Source organism: Humulus lupulus, chromosome 7 (assembly GCF_963169125.1).
Source record: "Humulus lupulus chromosome 7, drHumLupu1.1, whole genome shotgun sequence".
Classification (NCBI taxonomy): Eukaryota; Viridiplantae; Streptophyta; class Magnoliopsida; order Rosales; family Cannabaceae; genus Humulus; species Humulus lupulus.
This window is the reverse complement of record NC_084799.1, coordinates 69602161-69626544: the sequence shown is the minus strand read 5'-3', so window position 1 is coordinate 69626544 and position 24384 is coordinate 69602161. Positions and strand designations below refer to the sequence as shown.

At 36.1% G+C, this 24384-nt stretch overlaps 1 protein-coding gene across 1 annotated transcript; it reads right to left on the bottom strand.

Annotated features, from left to right (window-relative positions):
- Nucleotides 1–18871: 18871 nt before the first annotated feature.
- On the bottom strand, nt 18872–23069 carry LOC133788259 (uncharacterized). Its single transcript, XM_062225673.1, has 8 exons — nt 21945–23069; nt 21696–21772; nt 21450–21618; nt 20686–20774; nt 20431–20595; nt 20226–20303; nt 19624–19727; nt 18872–19428 (listed from the first exon to the last, which is right to left on the bottom strand). Exons 1-8 carry the CDS (start codon nt 22510–22512, stop codon nt 19323–19325), a joined length of 1356 nt encoding a protein of 451 aa, XP_062081657.1. The 5' UTR covers nt 22513–23069; the 3' UTR covers nt 18872–19322.
- Nucleotides 23070–24384: the final 1315 nt, after the last annotated feature.

The window sequence follows — 24384 nt, the reverse complement described above, 5'->3', positions numbered from 1 at the left end:
AAGCACGCTTCAATATCATCACACAACAGTCAAGGGCCAGGCCCTATAAATGTCTCATGCTCCCTATTAATCATACAAATTAATACATTCATATTTCATTCAAGCACTTACGCATATAATCTCATGTATTCAATTACAAAACCCTAAGTCGAGCTTGTCTTTAGCGGTGAGTGTACATGTCCAACCAGTCTTCAGGAACCCTTAAACCTAGACCGCTCTGATACCAAGTTGTAACGCCCTGGATAACAAAGATTGTTACACTGTATGTTTAAAATAGTGCAAGACTTGCTAATCAAGTCATTTAAATGAAAATGTGACCCTAAAGTCATTAAAGGTTAGGTTTAAAAGATTTTGATCATAAACAGATAATTTTCATTAAAATAAATGTTTAGTACATGGTTACCCAAAAACAAGGTTTAAAGGACATATTTATAAAATTTCCAAAAGTTATATATAATCAAGACCACTCTAATGGAAAAATACACATTTTAGGTTTCCATCCCTGTACAATCCCTTGACCATGGCAGGCGAGCAGCTGGCAATGTACACCTCGCCCCCAGAGCTCTCAAACTCATGGTTGAACCATCTTACCCTTGCCTTTACCTGCACCACGTAGCACCCGTGATCCGGGCCCAGCAAGAAAACCATAATATCATAGATTAATCAATAACGATAATCAAATAATTCACAAGACATTAACGAGATATTCAGCAGGCCATAGCATTCACATAATCAGTGATAACAATCGACAAATCAACAATCTATCATCCAGGTATTCAACATGCCATAATCATCAGATTAACAACAATAAACATATCATACAATACTCAGGGTCGACGCCCTTAGGCCGCACCCTTTGTTTAACCCACTGTCTCTGGATCACTTAGGCTGAGCCCAGTGTTTAACCCACTAACTCTGGCTCGCTTAGGCCGAGCTAAGTGATTATTTAATTAACCTTAGCTACCAGTGGCCAAGCCGCGTCCTGTGCACAGATATCAGTCTTGGCACTCTTAGGCCATTTATTTCATGCTCACATGGCATATCATAATTATATAGCATTCAAATATAGGGAACCTTATCCCCAACATAGCCACACAAACGGGTGCAGTTTTCTTACCTTAAATTCCGAACGGCGATAAAAGAGCGGTCCTGAGCATGATCCTCAGTCCTGAGCCTTGGCGATAAACCTAGTCACGAAGGCCAATGGGTATCCATCAACTTCCAATCGAAATAAAATACCTAGGAAACGGAAACTAGCCTCCGGGACCTCTATTTCTACTAAACTTGGTAGTAGAAATTGTCTCGGGCACCTAGGTTAAAATCCCCGAGCCTTACCAATTCTAGAAATAATTCTTCTAAGGCAAAAATATCCCCAGGTGGGTCGCAACTTGGCTCAACAAGTCGCGACTTGCCCCAAGTCAGAGAGCATCCCAGGCCTGAAGGGCCACACGCGCCGCGGCGCCCCCCAGGTTAGGTCGCAGTGCGCTCTACGAACCCAGAGAAAACCTGGGTTTTCTCCTCCTTCTCCCAGCCAAGAACACTCAAGTTAACCCAGAATTTTCCCTCAAAAACCTCCCCAATACAACACCAATCATCCACGAATTCAAACCCATATTCACTTATTTTCATCAAATAATTCCCAATAATTAATACAGAAAACCCACTTCAATTCAGACATAATAATCACAGGAATATCCCTCAATTACTAGCTTAATACAACTAGAATCCATACCCCAATTTAACTACAACTCATCACTTGAATACTCAAAACTCTAGCTAACAAAACCAGGAAAATTCAGAGTTAAAGACCAAAATTCTTACCTCAATTGTGACTGAGTTTCTCCCTGTTTTACCAGCTCCAACTCCCAGCTAGAAATCCCTTAGCTTTTCTTCAAAAACTCCAGCCAAAGCCCAAGCTAATACCATTTTCCTTCTTCCTTAGCTCTCAAGTCTTAACTCCCTTCAATTAGCTTCAAAATTCAGTCAACAAGTGAAAGATAGTGAGGAGAAATCGTGAGAGATAAAGAGTGCCTTTTGTTTCTTTCTTCAATATTTCTACAGCCTTCAATTATATTCTAAACAAAATTCAGAATATATGCTCTCCAGGAAAAGACCATTTGCCCCTCCTATGGTTACTAATTCCTCAAGTGGCCCCTAGGGGTAAAAGGGTCATTTTGCTCCCAACTCCCGCTAATTCCTCAAATATTCATAATATTTACCAATTAAATCTCGTCATCCAATTAATTACCATTTATTTCCCCAATGTCTAATAATCCCCAATATATTTTCTAAATTCCCAAAAATACCGCTAGGTTCCCCCCGAGCCAGGTATTAATCTCTGTCGTAACTATTTTGCCAATCCGCTCACTAGGACCGTCTCGATCCATATGCTGCAAATATATCCACATAATAATGTGGTCTCAACAATTTATCACATATAATTACATTTATGCCCTCAATGGGTCAAAATTACAAATATGCCATTAAAAGCTAAACAATGCATGCATGCATGCATATTTAATACTCATAAACATGCATTTAATCATATTAATATAATCATATAATCATGCATGCCACATACTCATGCATTTAATCATTTAAAATCACACATATACCAATTATGCCCTCCTGGCACACTAATCAAGGCTCTTAAGCTTTATTAGCAATTTTGGGTTGTTACATGAATCAACATATTAGACAAAAAGAAAAGCCGAACAAGGTAAAAGAGAAAGAAAAATATATTGCTTTGAAAAGTTTTGAAAATGTAAGTTCAGATGATGAAGATGATAATGAGTTGGCCATAATGACTAGAAACTTTCAAAAATATATGAATAAATTGGGCAATAAAAAGAATTTTTCTAAATTCTCAAAAGGGAACACATATTTTAAACATTTTGCTCCTAAAAATAAAAATAAAAAGAGTTCAATGCAGGGAATGTGATGGTTTTGGTCATATTTAGTCAGAATGTGCAAATACCTTGAAAAGAAATAAAAAAAGGTATGAATGCTACTTGGGGTGATAATGACTCTGAAAGTAGTGATGAAGATGGTGAAAATGTTGCTTTAACATCTTTGTTCTCTAGTCTTCCTTCTTTTTTTTCAGGAAAATAAAAAAATTGTTTGTCTAAACAATATTGTTTCGGTAAAAAAAAGTTATTGATGATGTTGTTGACACTGATTCTGATGAATCAGAAGTCAATGAAGATTCACTGAAAGAATCTTACAAAAAAATGTATGATGAATGGATTAAATTATGTGTTGTAAATCAGTCAAATGTAAAAATGATCAATTCTCTTTCTTGTAGAAATGCTAAAGTTTTTGAAACTGAGATTTTTGACAAAAATGTTGAAATTAACCGTCTGAGAAGAGAGCTTGATCTTATTAAGAAAAATGTTAAGATGCTTAATCCAGGATCTACAATTTTTGAGGAGGTCCAGAATGTAGGTCAACGAAACAATGCTGGATTGGGATCTAAAGGCTCTCAATCAAGAGAAAAATTGTGTTTGTTCAAGCTCGTTCATTACCTATTTTTTCTTCTGATCTAACATTGCAGGTTTCTGATCCATCAGCATCTCAAAATCTCTCATCAACAAAGAGACAGATTGGTAAGAATCTTACGTCCTATGAAAGGACTAAAAAATTGATTCCCACTTGCCATTTTTGTGGGTTCAAGGGTCACATTCGACCAAAATGTTTTACAATAATGAATTTTTTCAATTCAAATTATATTCATCTTGCAAATTTTTAAAAAAAGGTGCAAAAGAAACATCCCGCGCCTAAACAAAAATGGGTAAAAAAGGATGAGAATAATTGTCTTGCTGCATTTACTTGTCATAAAACTTATACATCTAATTCTTGGTACATTGATAGTGGATGTTCTAGACATATGACAGGTGACAAAAATATTCTCATCAATTTCAAGACTATAAATTATGGTACAGTCACTTTTGGTGATGGTGTAGCAGGTAAAGTTCTTGGAAAGGGAACCCTGAATTTGGAAGGGTTACCTAAACTGAAAAATGTTATTCTGGTTGATGGGTTGAAAGCTAATCTAATTAGCATAAGTCAAATTTGTGATCAAGGATACACTATTAACTTTTCTTGTGATGATTGTAGTGTGATTGATCAAAATGAAAATTGTGCTCTAAAAGGATAGATCACTTGATAATTGCTATACTCTCTCTCAAAATATTTCATGTCACTCAGCCACAAGCAATTCTACTAATTTGTGGCATGAAAAACTTGGTCACATTATTTCAAAAACTTGAAATAATTGTCAAATGCAGGTATTGTTCGTGGTTTACCCAAACTGGGTAGAGAATCTACCAGTAAGTGTGAATCTTGCCAACTTGGTAAGCAATTAAAGATCACTCACAAAGGTATCAGAAATGTGAATACCACCAAGGTTTTAGAATTGCTTCATATGGATCTAATAGGTCCAATACAAGTTGAAAGCTTAAATGGAAAAATATACATTTTTGTGTGTGTAGATAATTTCTCTTGTTTTACTTGGGTTGATTTTTTAAGAGAAAAATCTGACACTTTTGAAGCTTTCAAAACTCTTTGTTTAAAATTAAAAGTTGAAAAAGATTGTAATATTGGAAAAATTGTTAGGATTCCTAGTGATCATGGAAAAGAATTTGAGAATGTTGTGTATGATGAATTCTGTAAATCTTGTGGAATATCTCATGAATTTTCAGCTCCCAAAACTCCTGAGCAAAATGGAGTTTTTGAAAGAAAGAATCATATTCTTTAGGAAATGGCAAGAGTAATGTTGAATAGCAAGAAACTATCCAAAAGATTGTGGGCAGAAGCCATTAATATTGCTTGTTACACAATAAATAGATTGTTTTTGCGTCTAGGTACTGCCAAAACTCCTTATGAGATTTGGAAAGGTAAGCGTCCAAATGTAAGTTATTTTCACATTTTTGGGTGTATGTGTTACACATTAAGAGATCGAGAAAATGTTGGAAAATTTTATGCTAAAAGTGATGTAGGTGTATTTCTTGGTTATTCTATAAACAGTAGGGCATATCGTGTGTACAACATGAGAACCCAAACTATTATGGAGTTTGCTAATGTTATTGTTGATGATCGCAAAGATTTTTCAAATTTTTCAATAGAATATGAGATATAGATAAATTTATGGAAGAATCTTTTGATCAATCAAAAGTCCAAAATGATGTATCAGCAATTCCATCTGTTGCCACAGGATCTGAAACTGAATCATCACCCGACACATCGGATACATCCTCATCTGAATAGACAGAGACGCAAATGCCTAAAATTATCACTGATCTAATTCAGAGGGAACCTTCAGCCAGAGTTGAAAAGAATCATCCAGCTGATCTCATTCTGGGAGATTTAGAAGAAAGCATGGTCACAAGGAAAAGGTATGTAAATCTCATCCAATATGTGTGTTTTACCTCTTCACTTGAACCAAAAAATGTGAAAGAATCTTTAACTGATGAGTCTTGGATTAAAGCTATGAAAGAAAAGGAAAACATGAAAAGCATAAGTGGAAGATGTTTCTATTTGGGGACCAACTTGGTGTCGTGGCACAACAAAAAGCAAAATTCAATTTCATTATCTACTACTAATGTCGAGTACATTGCTTATGGCAATTGTTGTACTCAACTATTGTGGATAAAACAGTTGATGACTGACTATGGGTTTTCATTGGATAATTTAACTATTTTTTGTGACAATACCAGTGCAATAAATATTTCTAAAAATATTGTTCAACATTCATACACAAAACATATTGATATTAGGCACCATTTCATTAGAGAGATTGTTGAGAATAAAACACTGATTTTGGAATACATTGAGACTGACAAGCAAGTTGCTGGTATTTTCACCAAGTCCCTTGATTCAATTTGGTTTGATTCCCTCAGGAAATCCTTGGGGGTTTGTCGCATGTAATTTTTGTTTTATTCTTGACCATCCTAGCTGCTTATCAAATATTTGTATACATGCTAAAATAATTTTTCAAGTGTTTTCAAAAAAATTGTGAGTACTTTCTGTTAGATTAATTATTTTTTATATATGAGATGCTAAGTTTGTTGGTTGCAAAATAAAAATTTATTCACAATTTAAATTTTGGAAAAATGCCTACTAAGAGAGTCTTGAACAATAATTTACAAAACTTCTTCAATTTCAGGTTCATCTGAGAGAATATAGCTACCTATGTCAGTGTGTGAAAGATAGCTTTGAGTAAGTTGAGCCTGTGTAATTAGACCTATGTAGAGGATACGCTACCATTGAAAAGGGCTACCACTAGTGTAGTGTGACATCGTCTCCTATAGGTCCTACAAAAAAAGGCCAAAATTGCCAACATGGGCAATGACCCTATTATTTACACTTCACACACAAATACATGTTTTGTATGAAGAAAAAGTAAAAAAGTGTAAGTCTCATCCTCTATGTTAATGTTTTTCCTAAAAATACTTTGTGCTCTAGAAAAAATTATTTTTGTTCCAACACTCTCAAGCATGTTATTTAGATTAATTTTTTTTAACATTATCAGTACTTACTTAATTTTTGTATTGGTTGGTTATTGTTTTTCAGGTTTCACAGTTTTTGATAACAACAGAAGGAGATATTTTGGTCATTTATAAAAAAAAATATACATAAAAATAGGGAATATCGAAAATAAAAAAAAATAATAAAATTTTTAAACCAATTGAATCTCGTGGGGTATATTGAATTTCGATGCTTACTGTTTTTTTTTTTTGGTCCAATATGATTTTGTGTTATTTTTGTCATCTTTCTCTCTAAAGTTAAGGTTTTCTAATTATTAATTGTGTATTATGTGTGAAAAAGGACAGTTGGAAAATAAAAAATATATTTTGTTGCTTTTTTTATGTGTTCACAATTAAGATAAAACTTTCCTTTATAAATGTCCTAGTCAAGAATCGGGTAACTGGCCATTTTGTGCCCATCAACTCACATTGGTCCTCACATTCCCACGATCACTCTCCCATTTACTCACTCTATCATTTTTTTTCTGGTTGTTTTCTCCTTGGTTCTTCTCTGTTGTTTTTTTTCTTGTACTTCCTAGTGTGCAGGAATCAATGGTTCGAACCAAGACCATCGGTTATCCCCAGCCCTCTGCCGGTGCTTTCAATTCCTCTGCTCCATCTGGTGTTATTCCTGAGATATTAGAGGTTCTCACTGTCAAAACTGATCTTGCAATGGTTAATAATCATGTTGGAACCATGGAGGCCACCCAACAAGCAATCATTGCTCAGCTATCTGCCATATCCAAGGGTGTTTAGTTTTTTATCTTGCTTTATTTTTTGTCTTGGTAATTTTTTGTTTCTGTGTCCAAGGAACAAGATCACTTGTCTTTTATTGTTTTTTCGTGACTTTGGCACCTTGATAGACATAAAGGGGGAGTAGTTTGAGTTTTGTTTTTATTTTTATGCTTTTTGTGTACAACTCTAGACCCTATTTTCAGGGGGAGTTGTATGGTATGTCTTGTTAAACTTTTTCCAAAAAGTTGACAAATCTTATCTTTGTTAGTATGCTTGTTTGCAAGGGGAGTTCTTAAAAACTTGTATTTTTTCTAACAAAGTGTTTGCTGCAGGTTTTGAGCTCATATTGCTGAAAATATATTTTGTCTAAAAAGTTGCCAAAGGGAGAGATTGTAAAATTCTATTTTGGCTAACTTTTAAAAAAATATATATTTTATTATTTAATGGGTATTTTTCGAAATTGTATATTGGGTAATTAAGTGTGATTGTGTCTTATTTTGGTAAGAATCAATTCCTTATTAAAGTACATTTTATTCTTAGTCAAGTTTCCTAATTTGTTTATGGTAACTTGTCTATTTTAAGAATGAATTTTTTATAGGATTATTCTCTGAATATTTTGATTGGTTCTAGTTTATTTAAAAAGAGAAAAATCAGTAAGTCTTGATGCCCAAGAAAGGAAACTTCGAAAATGAACCTGGCTGAGCTTTAAGATCAGGTTCATCCATTTCCTGATGCTACAGAATGGTCGTCTGTCACATCTGAAAATTTATGCAGTAAATGAAATGAGAAGTGTAATGACCCAAATTCCCTAATGTGGCTTAGAGCCTGGATTAGGGGGCCAGGAGGGCCATAATTTATTTATTATGCAATTAAATGATTATATGCATGATTATGTGAGTTATATTATTGTATGATGATAAATGCATGCATGTGGGTCCACTTTTCATTGTAAGGGTATTTTGGTAATGTGGCCCGTTGAGGGCATATTTGTATATTTTCATGCATGTTTATGATTTATGAATGAGGCCACATTATTATGTGGATATGTTCGAGCTATTCGACATGAGACAATCTTAGAATGCAAGTTAGCGGTTTGGTCATAACGGGGTTATTTACTGGGATCGGGGTGAGTCTCGGGGTAATTTGATGATTAGTACATTACCGAGAATAAAGGGTAATGGGATTTGATTTATTAATTATTGGAGAATATTGGGAATAACGGGAATTGGAGGACGTTAATTATAATTAACAGGATAGACGGGAAATGAAGATTTTTCCCCTGGGGGCTGTTAAGGAAATAAATTAGGCTTGGGGGTATTTTGGTCTTTCGACCAAGGGTTATCTACTTAAGTTAGAAGGCTGTAGAAGAAATAAGGCAGCAAAAATAGAGTACTCTTCTTCCTCTTCCCCGATCATCTCCTTCTCTCTTTTCCTTTGAATTTTTGAAGCTGTGATTGAGGGTTCAAGATAGGAGATCAAAGCTTGAGGTTCTAGGCTAGTATTCAGCCATTGAAGGAGGTTTAATTCTGAGTTGGAGGTAAGGTTTCAGCCATTATTTTTCTGGTTTTTGCTGTGTTTTTCAGCTGGTTTTTAGTTGATATTTTGGACTGAATAGATGGGAATTTGATGAGGTTTTAAATGGTTTTAAGCTTAAGTTTTGTTGGTTGAATGTTGGGTAAGTTGGGGTAATGCTTGGGTGTGTTTTCTAAGTTGTTTGGTAAAAGTTTTTGGTTGGTTTTAATGGAGAAAATGGCAGGGGTGTTGTGTTCATGGGGTCAAGTCGCGACCCGCCCCTCGTACCCAGGCAGAGTGCTCTCTGACTTGGGGGCGCGCTGCGACTCACTAGGCCAAGTCCTGGCCCGCCCCTTCTTTTTGTGCCAGGAGGAGTTTTTCAAGGGTTAGGCTCGGGGTTTCAATTCCTAAGGCTCGAGATCGAATCTACTAACCGTTTTAGTATGATTCGAGGTCCCGGGAGTGAGGTTTAGACCATGAACCTCTTATGATTTATTTTATTAATAGAATTCCATATTTGGTTATGACTAGGTCACCGCTAAGAGACCAAAACATTGATCATTCTCAAAGATTGTTCTTTTATTATTTCTCACTCAAACTAGAGGTAAGAAAACTGCACCCAGTATGTGATATGCATGGTTATTGATGAAGCATGTTGAGTGCGCTATATATTGACATTGATTGCATAATGCATAGAAGCTTTGCTTATCTGTGTATGGCACTAACCTATGAGTCAGGAAACGGCAATGGTGTCAGTATTGATTGTGATGCTATGACTTATTAGTCAAGTTCAACAGTAGTACTGAGCACTGGTCGTATGGTATTGGTTTATGAGTCAAGAATGGTATTAGTGTATTTACCGCAAGCCGAAAAGATTAGATCTAATCAACATAAGCATTATCAATATAAGTATGAAATGCTTGACCGACCTCAAGTTTGATGAAAACAAAAGCGCTTGTCTAGTCTAAAGGCTAGTTACTTAGAGCCAGAACCAAAAGGCTCAGGTGACTGTAACGTCACATGGCTTAGGGTGCAAAGCACAAGTTCATGACTTATTAGTTACTTATCTGGTTAAGGTGTGGAACCCAAGTTCATGACTCCTTAGTCACTTATCCGATTGGGCTGCAAGCCCCAACACGATTACCATAATCATTATTGATATTTACTCATATGATTGGGCTGTAAGCTCCAGTATGATTACTAGAATCATTTATTGATATTGTATACATGCAATAATAAGTTTTCTTGTTGAGCCTTGGCTCACGGGTGCTATGTGGTACAGGCAAAGGGAAAGAAAAGCTCACCCAGCCTTGAGTGGAGAGCTTAGGTGGCGATGTGTACATATGCGGCCGCTTGACCACCACGGCCAAGGTGTTTCTCAGAGGAACAAGGGGTTAACCCTGTCTTGCCGCTTAAGTCGACGGGTTGTAATTTTTACACTATAATGACCATTTTGGAATGTAAATAACTTTGTAAACACTTTTATGGGCCCATGTCTGGTTTTATGTTTTAAATAAAATATATTCATTCCTTTTGATAAAAAAAAAATTTACTTTAACCTATTAATAACACCTAGATGCACGTTTATAACTAAATGACTCATTTAGCGAGTTAAGCACTGTTTAAAGTCCACAGTAATGGTCTTGGAGTAACCAGGGCGTTACAAGAAGTTATTTTGAGTAACTTCCCAATTTGGTCTGATTTGGGCTATTAACGAGATTGGCTGGCTTAGGGGTTTCTAAACTCTATAAATACTAGACCTAAGCAGCAGTCATTCTCATCTCTTCACCGCTCTAACGTTTGATCTTTTGAAGAGTTCTTTTATATGTAAAGAGTAGTCTTTGTTCAACTATTTCTTTGTTTGTTTATTTTTCTTTGTGTTGTTTATTCTTAAACAGGTCATAAAGCTTGTGAACGTGACATACAATCTTCAAGAGAAGATTTCCATAAGTCTCACTTCGGGAGGAAGCAAGCACTCATCAAGTTCATAAGGGATTTTGTGTTCTTGGTGTTTATCAAAATCATATTATTAAAGTGGAGTACTTCAAGGTTGCAACAAGGATTTAGTGGGAGTCTAAACTTGTATAAGCCAATTACTTATTGTATTCTTGAGATTTTACTAATTGATTTTATCTCTGGGCGTGGTCTCGTGGACTAGGTTTTCTGAACCACGTAAAAATCTTCTTGTGTCGCGTCACTTTTAGTTTATTTACTTTCAGTTCGTATATTCTTATTCATCAACAATCTGTCTTGATTCATCAGAATATCAATCTGATCAATCAATTGTTTAACTATTCCGCATTAATTAAATTGTTTGTTAAATTCAGTTGGTAATCTTTAAAAACGAAATTTCATTTGTAATAGTTCAATTGTTTTTGTTGTTTTGAGTTGTAATATTTTGGTGTAGTTTCACTTTCGCAACACAGATCTGCTACTATTGCATACTGTCAAAGCTCGACAATGTGAGCTAGACGCCTTTGGCCTTTTTATTTTTTTATTTTTGAGTTTGAATATATTTTTTAGACTAAATTTGAGTTTGATTCTGGTTAATGTTCTTATTTACATTTTTTAGTTTGAATTAACTTGATTCTAATTTGATATAATTTTTTTTTATCAAGTTTAAATTTTGATTAGTTTATTATTATCATTCTAAGATTTGATTTTTGAGTTTGAGATGGATTTGTTTCATACGAGCTTGTCGATGATGTCTGGGTTTGAATGGATTGTGTTCATCTTCAATCTTAGGGATTTTAAGTTATTTTAGTTTATGGTTGTATGTGATGATGTTTGTTTAATTTTAAGTTTTGATTAAATTTAATTGTAATAATTAATCTGTAAATAGATTTTAACTAAAAATTGATTTTATTAAAATTTTGTTTTTACTTAAATCTGTTTAGAAATAATTTTTTGTAATAAATAATTAATTTTACTACACTTGGACTAATTAGGTGCTAACATGTGCCCATGCAATCACTTTGTAACGCCCCAAGCTCCAGGGACCGTTACGGTGTGCCTTGTAAACAGTGCTAAACTCGCTAGCCGAGTCATTTGGCCAAAATCGTGAACTAAGTATGTTTAGCGGTTTAGGGATTAAAAACTTTGGTTAAGATGTAATGTCTCACTAGAACGTTTAGTATATACATTGGGATCCCGAAAATATAATTTCAGAGTCTATTATAGAAAATATTTACAACAGGCCGTTCTAAGCGGAAAAACAGGGTTCAACCCTAGTTCCACTTTAAACCTCGACCGTGGCGGACGAGCAGCTGCATATGTGTAACGCCCTACTTCCTTAGAGCCGTTACTAAGTGAGTTTTTAAGACAAAACAGTGCAATGAACTCGCTAACCGAGGTTTTGAAGCAAAAGTGTGACTAATAAAAGTTAAGGCTGTAATCTTTGAAAATGCGTTGACTCAATAAAAACTTCTAGTATTAGACCATTGGGATCCCAAAATAAGGTTTGAAAACTATTTACATCTTGAAATAAGTTTACAGTTGATCAGTTACAAAATCATAGATTATTACAGCCATTTTCAAATAAACCCCCAACCAAAGCAGTCGGGCAGGCCAAACATGTACGCGTCGCTTCACGCTCTCCGTACTCATGGTTGGTTGACTCAGACTTTGCCCTACCTGCAACACGGAGCACCCGTGAGCCGAAGCCCAGCAAGAAAACTCATGCAGAACATAACATATGCAAATATACAGTAAATCATAACAGATAATCCATAGAAAAACAAGTCAACCATTAGACTAAGCAAACACGGCCATGCCGCCCCAGAAACCTTACCAAAGCCCTGGGGTATCGGTTCTCACCGCAAGGATCTCACACATATCCTCTGGGTCCCGGGCCCTGCCCTGACCATAAGCATCCCATGTGCTTAGTGTTACTTCCGGCTCCGCTGCCGTACCCGGCCTATGCCGCACTCGGCCCTTGCCGTTCATTTCATTATAACCACATATAGCATAAATCAAGCAACATTCAAACAAATGCTAATTCAATTAAATCTGCACCCTAACATGTAATGCAGTATAGGGCCATGCCCGGCAATCATCTCATCATGCAACATGCAATATAGGGCCGTGCCCCGCAATCACACTATGGGCCCACGCCCCATCCTACGGGTGTTATAGTTTTCTTACCTGTATTCCGAGCCTCCTGATGCACTCAAGCCGCGAGCACGGTCCTCTAGCACGAGCCTCTCCAATATCCTAGTCACAACACACATGAAACATCCTTAAATGAGCTTCCAAGCCAAGCTCTAGTACTCGGAACGTTGAACTTCACCAAAAATGGTAAAAGACTCAACCCCGAGCACCCTAGGTTAAATTCCCAAGCCTAAATTCTCAAAATCCCAAAATTCCTTAAGCGCCCCGGCATGGCCCAACCATGCCGCGGCATGGCCCCCAAACAGGGCCACAAAAACGCCCAGAAACAGGTAAGGGCCACGGCCCTACAAGGACCATGCCGCGGCCCGCCCTCCATCCTCAGCACAACTTAGCCTTCAAGGGCCGCGGCCCTCCAAGAACCATGCCGCGGCCCGACCCTTCGAACCCAGAAAAACCCACCATTTTCAAGCTTAAAACCTCACCTTAAGCCATCCCAAAGCTCCCAAATCAAAACCAATTAATAATCACAACATTAGTATCAAGATCAAAACACAATCACACCTAAAAATCTCATCTAGAGTTTCAAATTCCTCAAACTTTAAACCAACCATCCTATCTTTAAATTCCACACTAAAACTTTGAGAAATCAACCTTGAACCCAAGAAATAACAGAATATAAATCTTACCTTGAGTAGTCCTAGCTCAAATCTGGTTTTTGGTTCCTCAAATCCCTTTGAATCTCCTCCTAGGTCTCAAAACTTCAGCCCCATCTACACCTCTTCTCCTTTCTTCTTCTTCTCTTCCAATTTTATCAAGGCATCAAATGACCCTAAATACCCAAACCGTGACCCACTAAAACCCAGCTGAGAATTGCCTATTACCCTTGCCAAATGACCATGCTACCCCTCCAAATGATCCTTTCTCAACTAATTCCTCAAGGGTACTCTAGTCCTTTCACTAATATTTCAATTCTACCATTTTCCAACTAAACTTGTTACCCACAGCAGTAACTAATGGTTACCCAAGTTACTAAATCACCAATAACCATTAACCGCTAATTCTCTACTTAACCATAAAATTCCCGAGGTACCCCTAGACTCCTCCCGAGCCGGGTATAGAAATCTCGTTGTGACTCTTAAGTTAACTAGCTCTCTAGGACCGTCTCGGCACGTGCATCACAATAATAAAACCACACCCACGTGGTACAATTCACAGAATACAATTATCACATATCAATACAGTTATGCCCAACATGGCCAAAATTACAATTACGCCCTTCTAACACGATCCGGGCCTACATGCATACTAGTAAACATAGCCATGCATCTCAGTTAAACAAATAGCCAAATAACATGCTTTAAATCATAACCGCGCATTTAACTCATAAGATCACACAAAAATCCCAACACGCCATCCTGGCACACTAATCAAGGCCCTTAAGCCTTATTAGTGAATTCGGGTCGTTACAATATGTACACATCATCACCTAAACTCTCCAACTCAAGGATGGTTCAGCTTCCTCTTGCCTTTACCTGCACCACATAGCACCCGTGAGCCGAAGCCCAGCAAGAAAACACAATATAGCATGATATAATATCAGCAAATAACATGATATAATATCAACCAATAACATGATATAATATCAACATATAACATGATATAATATCAACAGTAATTGAACAGCCATTCAGGACCAACGGTCCAAAACAGGTAGGTGACAATAGCCAAAAGTCACAGAAGTGGGTACAGCTCCCTCTAGCCATGTGACGATAGGGTCACCAGGGCTTAATTGATAAGTGGTTCCGTCATAAGCTTGATCAGGATAGGTGCATGGTGATAGGTCACCAACATAACCATCCTCCCAGCTCTAGAGTCGTAACTAAGGACAGCGTCCCCCAGCCATGTGACAAGCAGTCACCGGGGTCATATACCTTGGCTGAAATCATCTGGTCTTAGACCAGGCAAGCACTTATAAGTTCTTCGACTTTAGGGTCGGTCCCGCATTAATGCCATAGGGCCATTCAATGCGTGTTCATCAACCTTAGGGTCGGTCCAGCATTAATGCCATAGAGCCATTCAATGCATGATTCTCGACTTTAGGGTCGGTCCCTGACTAGTCAGTGCCATACACAAGTAAGTCATGCCACCAATTATATATCACATGTCCAATACTCGTAAACAAGGTGTTCATCATGCTTACTAAACAGATACTAGTACAATTAGGACCATGCACAACCACAGAGGCACAAGCTCTGAACAATATCATACCCAGTATACAAAGCATGTCCTAATCACATGTTTCTCATGCATCATATGCAATATATCCAACAATCCAACATGCACTAATAACAACCATGCATGTCACGTTTAATGGTCAACCAACATGCATCAAGAATAGCCATGCATGTCACACATAATAATCAACCGACATGCATCAATAATAACCATGCATGTCATACTCAATAATCAACCAACATGCATCGATAATGGCCGTGCATGTCACATATACACAGGGTGCAGTTTTCTTACCTCAGATTCGAGCTAGAATGATTAAAAGAACGACCCTTGAGAACAATCAACTTTTAGTCCTTTAGCGGTCACCTAGTCATAACCAAATATAAGATATCATAAATAAAAATGATCAGCATAAGTTCCCAAACCAATATCTAGCCTCCGGGACATCAATCCCCACTTAACCGGGTACTAGGAACAACCCCGAGACCTAAGGCTTGAATCCCCAAGCTTAAAACATCATTTTGGGCTAAAATGACCTTAAGAGCCGCGGCCCTCCCCAGCCGCGCCGCGGCGCGCCCTCAAACAGAGAGGGCCTCCCTGCCAGACGCCAAGGGCCGCGGCGCTCAGCCCAGACCAGGCAAAAAGCTAGCACGCACCTGAATCTTTCCCCTGCGTTTTCCCTTAAAACTAGCCCCTCAAACCTGTCTCAAATCACAACTTAACACCCAATTCAACCACCAAACATCCTCTACCACTCTCCCTCATCAAAGCCCAAAGAAAACATCACCCAAACTTCTAGTAATCCAAGCTATCCATTAACAAATCATCAACTAAAACTTAACTCAAAAACAGAGCACACCATAAAATACAAGACTGGAACTCACCTCAAACATGATTTTGAATCCCCTTTAATGGCTGTGACAAGTTCCCTAGCTTCCCCCTTTGATCTCCAAGCTTAACTCCTCAAGGTGGCTCTTAAAATTCAAAGAAAAGGATGAAGGAAGACTTGCATGGGAGAGAAAGAGAAGTGATGAGGATAGGCTCTGTTTTAGTTCTGTTTCTACAGCCTTCCAAACCCCCAAAAACTTATATAAATCCTTAAGGTCAAAAGACCATAATGCCCTTAAGCCAAATAAATCCCTCTAAAAGCTTCCGAGGGTAAAACCGTCATTTCCCGCCTATCTCGTTAATTATAATTAACGCTCTCCAATTCCCGCTATTCTCAATATTCTCAAATACCAATAAATCATATCCCATTACCCTTTAATTTCCGGTAATGCTCTAATCATTAAATTCACCCCGAGACTCACCCCGAGCTCCGAACTTAAACCCGTTATGACTAGACCGAACACTTACATCTCATGATCGTCTCATGCCGAATAGCTCGAACCAATCCACCTTATAATGTGGCTATATTAATTAATCACAATCATGCACCCAAAATATACAATTACGCCCACAGTGGCCAAATTACCAAAATACCATATAATAATGAATACTCCCATATGCATGCATTCACCATCATATAATAATATAATTCACGTAAACATGCATATAATCATTAAATACCATAACAAATCAATTATGGTCCTCCCGGCCTCCTATTCAAGGTCTTAAACCTTATTAAGAAATTTGAGGCATTACACACTTAATAGCCAAGAACACCATTTTGTGAACAAAAAGTGCTTTATCATAAAAAAAAAGAAATAGATATTAATTTTATGTCAAATAGATTATTTCTTTTACATTTGATAGATATCTTACAATTTTCTTACAAAAGTAAAAAAAAAAAGGGACAGTCTCATATAAGCAACAAATAAATGTAGGGAGAGATTGATATGAAGTTTTTATTTCGGTTAAGTCTCATTTTGTCATAAAAGGATATCATTTACATACAAGTGATACGAGTAAATTGCACAAGTATTTAAAATGTCGCTAATGTCACCTGTATACATCAGTGCAAACTCTGCTGTCTAGACTAGTGGAGCCAGCTAGAATCATACCTTTATAGAATCCAATATTTATGGTTCATTGTCAATTTCCACCATAATTGTCAAGTTGGAATTTAAAGCCACCGACTTGACTAGTAAGTCTTTGATGAATTGTTGATCACCACAATTGTTATGATACTTCAATTTACGTCCACTACCCTACAGCCTAAATTGCTCATTAATTTATATTCACAATTGCAGCTCTAATATCAAGTTTTTTTTTTTTTTTTTTTAAAATATATATATATATAGAGGTACTTCTAAAGTTCTTCAGTTCCATTGGGAGGACTTAGTCCTTCACTAAATGTGAGTTGTTGGATGTGTGCACTTTTTGTGTTCAACGGCTGGATTTAATCTGAAGGCTTTGGGTGTGCAAAAATACTTAAATACCCCATATGTGTACCCATTAACCGGCTACCGTTTATCTTCGTGTTAACTGCATTTTTTTTTTCAAAAAAACTTATGAAAATTGAATCAGTTTGTTTCCCTCCCCCGACTAACCGAACAAGGTTATTCTCCTCCCCAACTCTGATAAGGACTGTTCAGTTTCTCTGTTTGAAGAACAAGGGTTCACATTACTTAATAAACTTGAAAATGTACTCATGAATTCTTTCCCCCTGGACTTTACTTTGAGTTCCCACTCCAAAGAAAATGAGATACAAAGCCTTGGCCACCCGCTCCCCCGCAATGACGGCCGAAAAGATCAAGGACTCTCACAGGCCTCGTTCCCTCCAACGGGTCGATCGTCCCAGGAAAATGACCATCAAAAGTGATGCAAGCCCAGTGGAAGAGGGCGTACAGCCACAGAGTGTGGAAGGTGGCGAACTCCAAGGGCATCCTTCCACCACCCAACCACAGCGTAAGCGAGGTAAAGACTTTATGTAGCAGTTGCCCTTCCTCTTGCTAAAGAACATCTTTTTTAAAAAAAAAAGAGAAGAGGGTAGTCAATGCACGTTGGGTAAACTTTTTTTTTCACATACTGACATTTCTGTTTTTTTGTTTGCTATAACAAAGGACGACCCCGGAAAAACCCCATCCCTGCGAGTTCTGTTCGTGCTGGACGGGAAAAGTCAAATGCAAAAATGGTCCCTTCCTCCTCTTCAGACTCAGAGATATCGGACCCTGAGATTTACATGAGCAGGAGTACATTCCAGAAAGTGGCTTTCAGCATGTTGTTCAATCTCCGAACGGACATTGACGAGATAAAGAAGAGAAGGTTTTGCCATTGTTGCCAAGGGGCCAAAATGAAGAGTGTTGACTTATTCAGGGAAAACTTCTTACGTGGCTAATACATATACCAATATGCCCAATATTCATGCAAAAGAAAAAGCTCATGCAAAAATTAACTACTAAATGGTAATGGGTGTGTCATTCAATAATTAATATATTTAAAAAAAATTATTATTTATATTAAAAATTTGACGCCACATTATATTCATTTCTTATACAGCATAAAAAAAATATAACAGCTTCAGTTTTTGTTACGTTATTTTATTATACATTTGTCTAAGTCAATTATAATAGTTACTTTTGTACTATTTATTGGACCAAAAATTACGCTTTTACCCCTACTTATTTAAACAGTGCCAACTAAAAAAACACAACCGATTATACTAAGTCAAAATACTCAAAAGTCAACATTTTAATACTAATAATGTACATTTGACACTTGCGTGTATTGGGCAAATAAAAGAGGATAACGCGTCAATTACTAAACCCGGGACATAAAAAAACAATAAATCGACTGTGACCATAAAGTTAATGACTATTAAACTTGAGAGGAAACTTCAATAAATCAAATGATCATGCAAATAACATATGTCAGTTTCCACACTATGAATCGTAAGGTCTAACGTAGAGTGTGACTTCATATGTCAAGTATTCCTTTATTTGTTATCTACATATACGTATATTTCGTGTATATATTATTATTATATATGTATTTCACAAGTAAAAATAAACCTTGTGTGGTTCGAATACAAATAAGATATAAACCTCTTCAATTTTTACATGCAGAGGCTATCTACAATGGATTGAAAAACCACGCTGGTATGGGATGATTTCAAGTTCATCACGTCCAAAACATTCTATTCCAAGTTCATTGGAACGCGAATGAGAATTTCATCGGTAGTATGAATCCATTTGCTTGCAACACATGAGACCTTTTTTCATTCTCAAAGAAGCTCAGGTTTCCATCAACGATGGTTGGTGTGTCCTAAAATAGCTGGAAGTACAAACTAGTTGCTCCATCCCCATATGATTTGATTCCGGCTGGTTTCACCAAGGCTCTGCATAATGGACAAGTTCTTTCGCGCTCAAACCTGATGTTGACAAGTACAATAACCATAAAATTTTGTGAGAAACAAAATTGGAATAAATAAAATGCGACTTCATGGGAGTTCAACTTGTTTGATGTTAGCTGTAAATTATAATAACACGCAGTGAAACCATGTTATCTTGTGCTGAAAGAAGTAAAAATCTTCTAAAAGAAAAGGATTTAAGGTAAAGGAACTGACCATTCTGATACACAATCCTCACAGAATATGTGTTTACAACGAAGAAGTATAGGAGCATGCATCTTCTCCTGGCAAATTGCACAGAGATCTCCCGCGGCGCTCACCTGAAATTGTATTTTGTCAGTTGATAAATTAATATAAGTAAAACTTCAAATCCAGAAAAGAACAACTACCATGTACCAATATGCAAGATAATATGTCAGTATATGTTGTCAGATACTAGCCTTTATTAACCAACCCATTTGGAAGTAGCATCTTAAAGGTCACAACATGATATGATATAGAAAGACACTAATCAAACAAATCTCAGAAAAAGCGGTCTCACCAAATTTCACTTCTATTTTGGTTCTCATCTAATATGGATGTCTTCAACATCTAGAGTTATATATTACCAAACCCAAGTAAACTGGAAGATAGTTTTTCCTATTTCTGGCTTAGTTGATACTAAACGACAGTACTGAATTGTTGATGAAAGTGAATCAAGCTGTGGAATGGGTTTCTATAATGTAAAATTCCATTGAATGAAATGTGTACACGCTCTGACAGGTATTTGTATGAAAGATGTTAGCATAATATAACTATACGACTGGTGAAACACTGACCTGTTCGGATGTAGCATAAGATCCGTAGTGCACTTCCTTACGAGACAGGGCTCTCAATGCAACAAAAAAGCACTGAACCTAAAGTTTCAAAATAAAACTTTGATTATTAATACAATAATTTCAAGCTAAGATTTCTTCAAGATCTTGAATTTCAAATTGGCCCTGCATAAATAATAGAATTTGTTTCACATTAACAAATTGATACCTTCTCCACAACCGATGTGAGCTTGAAGGTTAAATACAACCCAGTAGTTAGTGAAGAGAAAAAGCTCCCATATTCTTTGTTTAAGAAAAATCGGTACCATACAGGAGTAGGCAATAAGGCACGGTACAGCAACAACAGGTACTCAACAAGAGTTAGCATTTGACCCTGGAAGAAATTAGCACAATCAACAAAAAGTGGCAAATTTGAGATATTAAATATAAAATGCAACTTAGAAAACTTTATTGAGAAAGCAACCTGCTTGCGGTAATCACGGCCTCTACTATCTCTGTAAAACACCAAAAGCATACATTTGAGGGCCATTGCAGCCTGCCGGACCATAATATCTGCCAAAAAAATCAGTTTCCAAGAACATATCATGACATTATCATTGTAGCAATTATATCTACTCTAGAGTGAGAAGCACTTGTTTTTCTCTTCTTATCTTTCCTTTTATCCCCTCATGTTGGAGTTTAAAGCTCCAAGAAAAAAATTGGCAAGTTACTCTACCAGTTCTTGCCAAGTTCTAAATATATTAGATAAGTAACTGATCTAGTAAAGGGTTTTAATACCAGGATCATCTTATTTAAAAAATTATATTAATATTCTATAGTGCATACAGAAAAAAACTGGCGGAATACTGATATATTTCATAACAAAATCAATACTCCAAAGCCCAAGGTAATTTAATTCATTTTCAAGAGATTAGAGAAAGGACAATGCACCAAAAATTTCAGGGATACTTCATTCATATCTAAATAAAGCTTCCGCTGCCAAAGATAATATAAACTACACCAATGATTTGAATCAATTTCTTCGTAATCTTTACCCTAATTCATCATCACCAGAACGACATTCAGACGAAAATCCAACTGAATGGCAATCGTTCATAGAATTGTATTATCTCACTCCATTGAGCATAATACAGTCCCCACAAAGTGTGAATTGTCAATAATAACACAGCCAATGTTTCAACTTCAATAGATAACAGCATTAAATTGTGACTTTTTCTTAGTAATTACCATTTATCATGATGACGAATACGGCATGCCAGAAGGGAGGTACCGCTTTAGGAGGAATTAGAGCCAAAGGGTACAGAAGGTCATCCTTTCGGTACCACCAGTAAAAGCAGGTCACATGAAGCATGAACACTGAACTGATACACACAAGAATGGGTATTTTTCTCTCCCCCTGCAGAAAATTCACAGACCCATAAACCAATCTGATAATCACCATAATTAGATATGGCCAAATGCAAGTTACAGCACCTTTAGAGCCGTTTGTTTTCGCACGATATCGTTTGATTTGAACATGACTGCAGCGATCCAAATAGTAATTGAAAAACCTGAAACTCAAATCAAGGTCAGTACCACCTTTTTTTAGCATTAAGGAACAGACATTCTGATATTGTATTTTTCTCATTCCCATCTATGTAATCATATCACATCATTGCAAATCATCAAAGAAAATCTTGTCTTTTTTTTAATCAAATAGGAAGAATCAGAAAAAACAGTTACCTTGGTAATGTTGTCTAATGAAGACAAGAAGAAGTAGCAAAGTAAAAGGGAGAATCTGCTCAAACCACCTAGCGAAGTGTTGGATATCATATCTCTGATAAGGAGAGTCCCTGCTATTATTATTCGTGGCTCCGGCTCCAGACTCAACGTTTCCCTCGCCGTCTTCGCTCGCCGAACTGGGTCCTGCATTGTCGTTTCCACTGCGTAAAACGACGTTAGCTCCATCTACGGCGGGAAGCTCATTCTGATGCTCTGCCGCTCCAATGATCCTAATAGAAACCTCCTCCTCATCTTCACCGTCCCCCGGAACGACATCGTATTCGTCATCTTCATCGTCCTCCTCCTCCTGAAGAGAGTCCCTCGAAGAACGATTCAGCGAGTGCCGGCTCCCGACGAACCCACGTGTCGCCTGAGAAACAGAGCTCCCTCCTCCAAATATACCCGTATGCTCCAAAAATGCAGTCAGAGGTGCCCTTATGAAATTCGACTCCGGAATTTGAATTCCAAATCTCCTCGTATTATTACTAATTCTTCCATACATTTCTGGGTTTCCCGGGGATGAATCCATCTCCGCCCACCTAAAAAGCTCCTTCCTCACCCAATTCCCCCCCACCCCCTACCCAAAAAAAAAAATCCCTTTTCCGATTTCCGATCTCAAAAAACAAGAAACCCCAATAAAATCACACAACCCAGTTGCTCAAAACCAACATGAATAGAGAGAAAACATGCGAAATAATGCACCTTTTACGCGTACAAGAGGGGGAGAGAGAGAGAGAGACTGAAACACAAAGAGTGAGCTTTATTGTAGAAGTTGGGTTTTGAAGGAAAACCCTTTTCCGTAAGAAAGAATAGGAATGTGGGCTTCTTCCTGGTTACGACGAGTCCCTGTGCCCTGTCGTCTTCAGAGAGGAGTAGCACTAGTAGTATTACTTGTTAGTGGTAGAAAGCAAAGCAGTAAGAGTGGTGTAATTGTAATGAAACATCATATCTTTCTTCACTACTACTTAACTTTCTTCCTTCCTTTATTTCTTTCTTTCCTTTTTCTTTTCAAAACAAAAAATATGATTATGGTTGAGAGGCAAAGGAGAAGTGAAAGCCTGAAACGAGTGTGAGGGAGAGAAGCCTCGGTGGGGTGTGTGTGGTGGGGTGTGTGTGGTGGGCTGTGTCTCTTTCTATCCACCAATGGCACCGTCAGATGATTATTATAATAATATAAATAATAATTAATGAAATTATCCTATAGTTTTTTTATTTTATTATTATTATGAATATTTAAAGAATGAATGAGTGGGTCCTACGTTATATTTGGCATCGCCGTTACATTTCATCGGTACTTGTCTTTTTCCTTCCTTTACGTGTTATTGTATTAATTTTTACATTAAATTATACCAATCATAATATCACATAAGCCTGATTATCAACATAATATCACATAAGCCTGATTATCAACATCTTTTATAATTATTAAAAAAATATATTCTCTTTTTAGAGTTTTAGAGTGTGGGTAGAGACTATTTTTCAAAAATAAAGTTTAAAAGTGTTTTTATTTATTATTATTATTCAAAAAAACATTATTATTTTATATATATATCGTGTATATAATAAGTGTGAAAATAATGAATTTTTTTTATTTTAACGATTTATTTTGTTAACTTTAACAAAATATTCTAAATAATTAATGGAATATACATTTAAAACTAATTTAAAAATAAATATTTATCAATTATATTAATATAAATTTAAATATTATTATTATAATAATAATATTTAATATAAAAATACATATATAATAATTATATTAATATAAATTTAAATTCAAATGTTATAAAACATCATTATTGGAACAATATATAATACAAAATTAGATATTTAATAACTATATTAATATACATTTAAATGTTATAAAATATTATTATGATAACTAATTATATTAATATGAATTCAAATATTATAAAATATTATTATTATAATAATATTTAATACAAAATTAAATATTCAATACTTATACCAATATAAACTTAAATATTAATAATAATAATAATATATAATACATAATCTTAATTTTAAATATTATAAAATATCATTATTATAATAATATTTAATATAAGACTACATATATGATAATTATATTAATATAAATTCAAATTTAAATGTTATAAAATATTATTATGATAATAATATATAATCATATTTTTTTACTAATTATATTAACATGAATTTAAATATTATTATTACAATAATATTTAATACAATATTAGATATTTAATACTTGTTGACGGCAAAAACTCGTCAACGATGTTAGATCGAAAAACCCAAAGATTAGTAAGAAAATAGTTGGATAAGAACATAGAATAGACTTAAGGAGAAATAAATGCATATCAACAATGGAGTAAACATTTATACATTGCTTAATAGCCTTAGTATACAATGAATTTTCCAA

Excerpts from the sequence above, each read along its gene's own strand:
- LOC133788259 (XM_062225673.1), bottom strand. The coding sequence starts at position 22,512 with ATGGATTCATCCCCGGGAAACCCAGAAATGTATGGAAGAATTAGTAAT. Across the intron at positions 21,619-21,695 it reads GAAAACAAACGGCTCTAAAG|GGGGAGAGAAAAATACCCAT; the intron begins GTGCTGTAACTT and ends AATTTTCTGCAG. Across the intron at positions 19,429-19,623 it reads GAGGATTGTGTATCAGAATG|GTTTGAGCGCGAAAGAACTT; the intron begins GTCAGTTCCTTT and ends TGTCAACATCAG.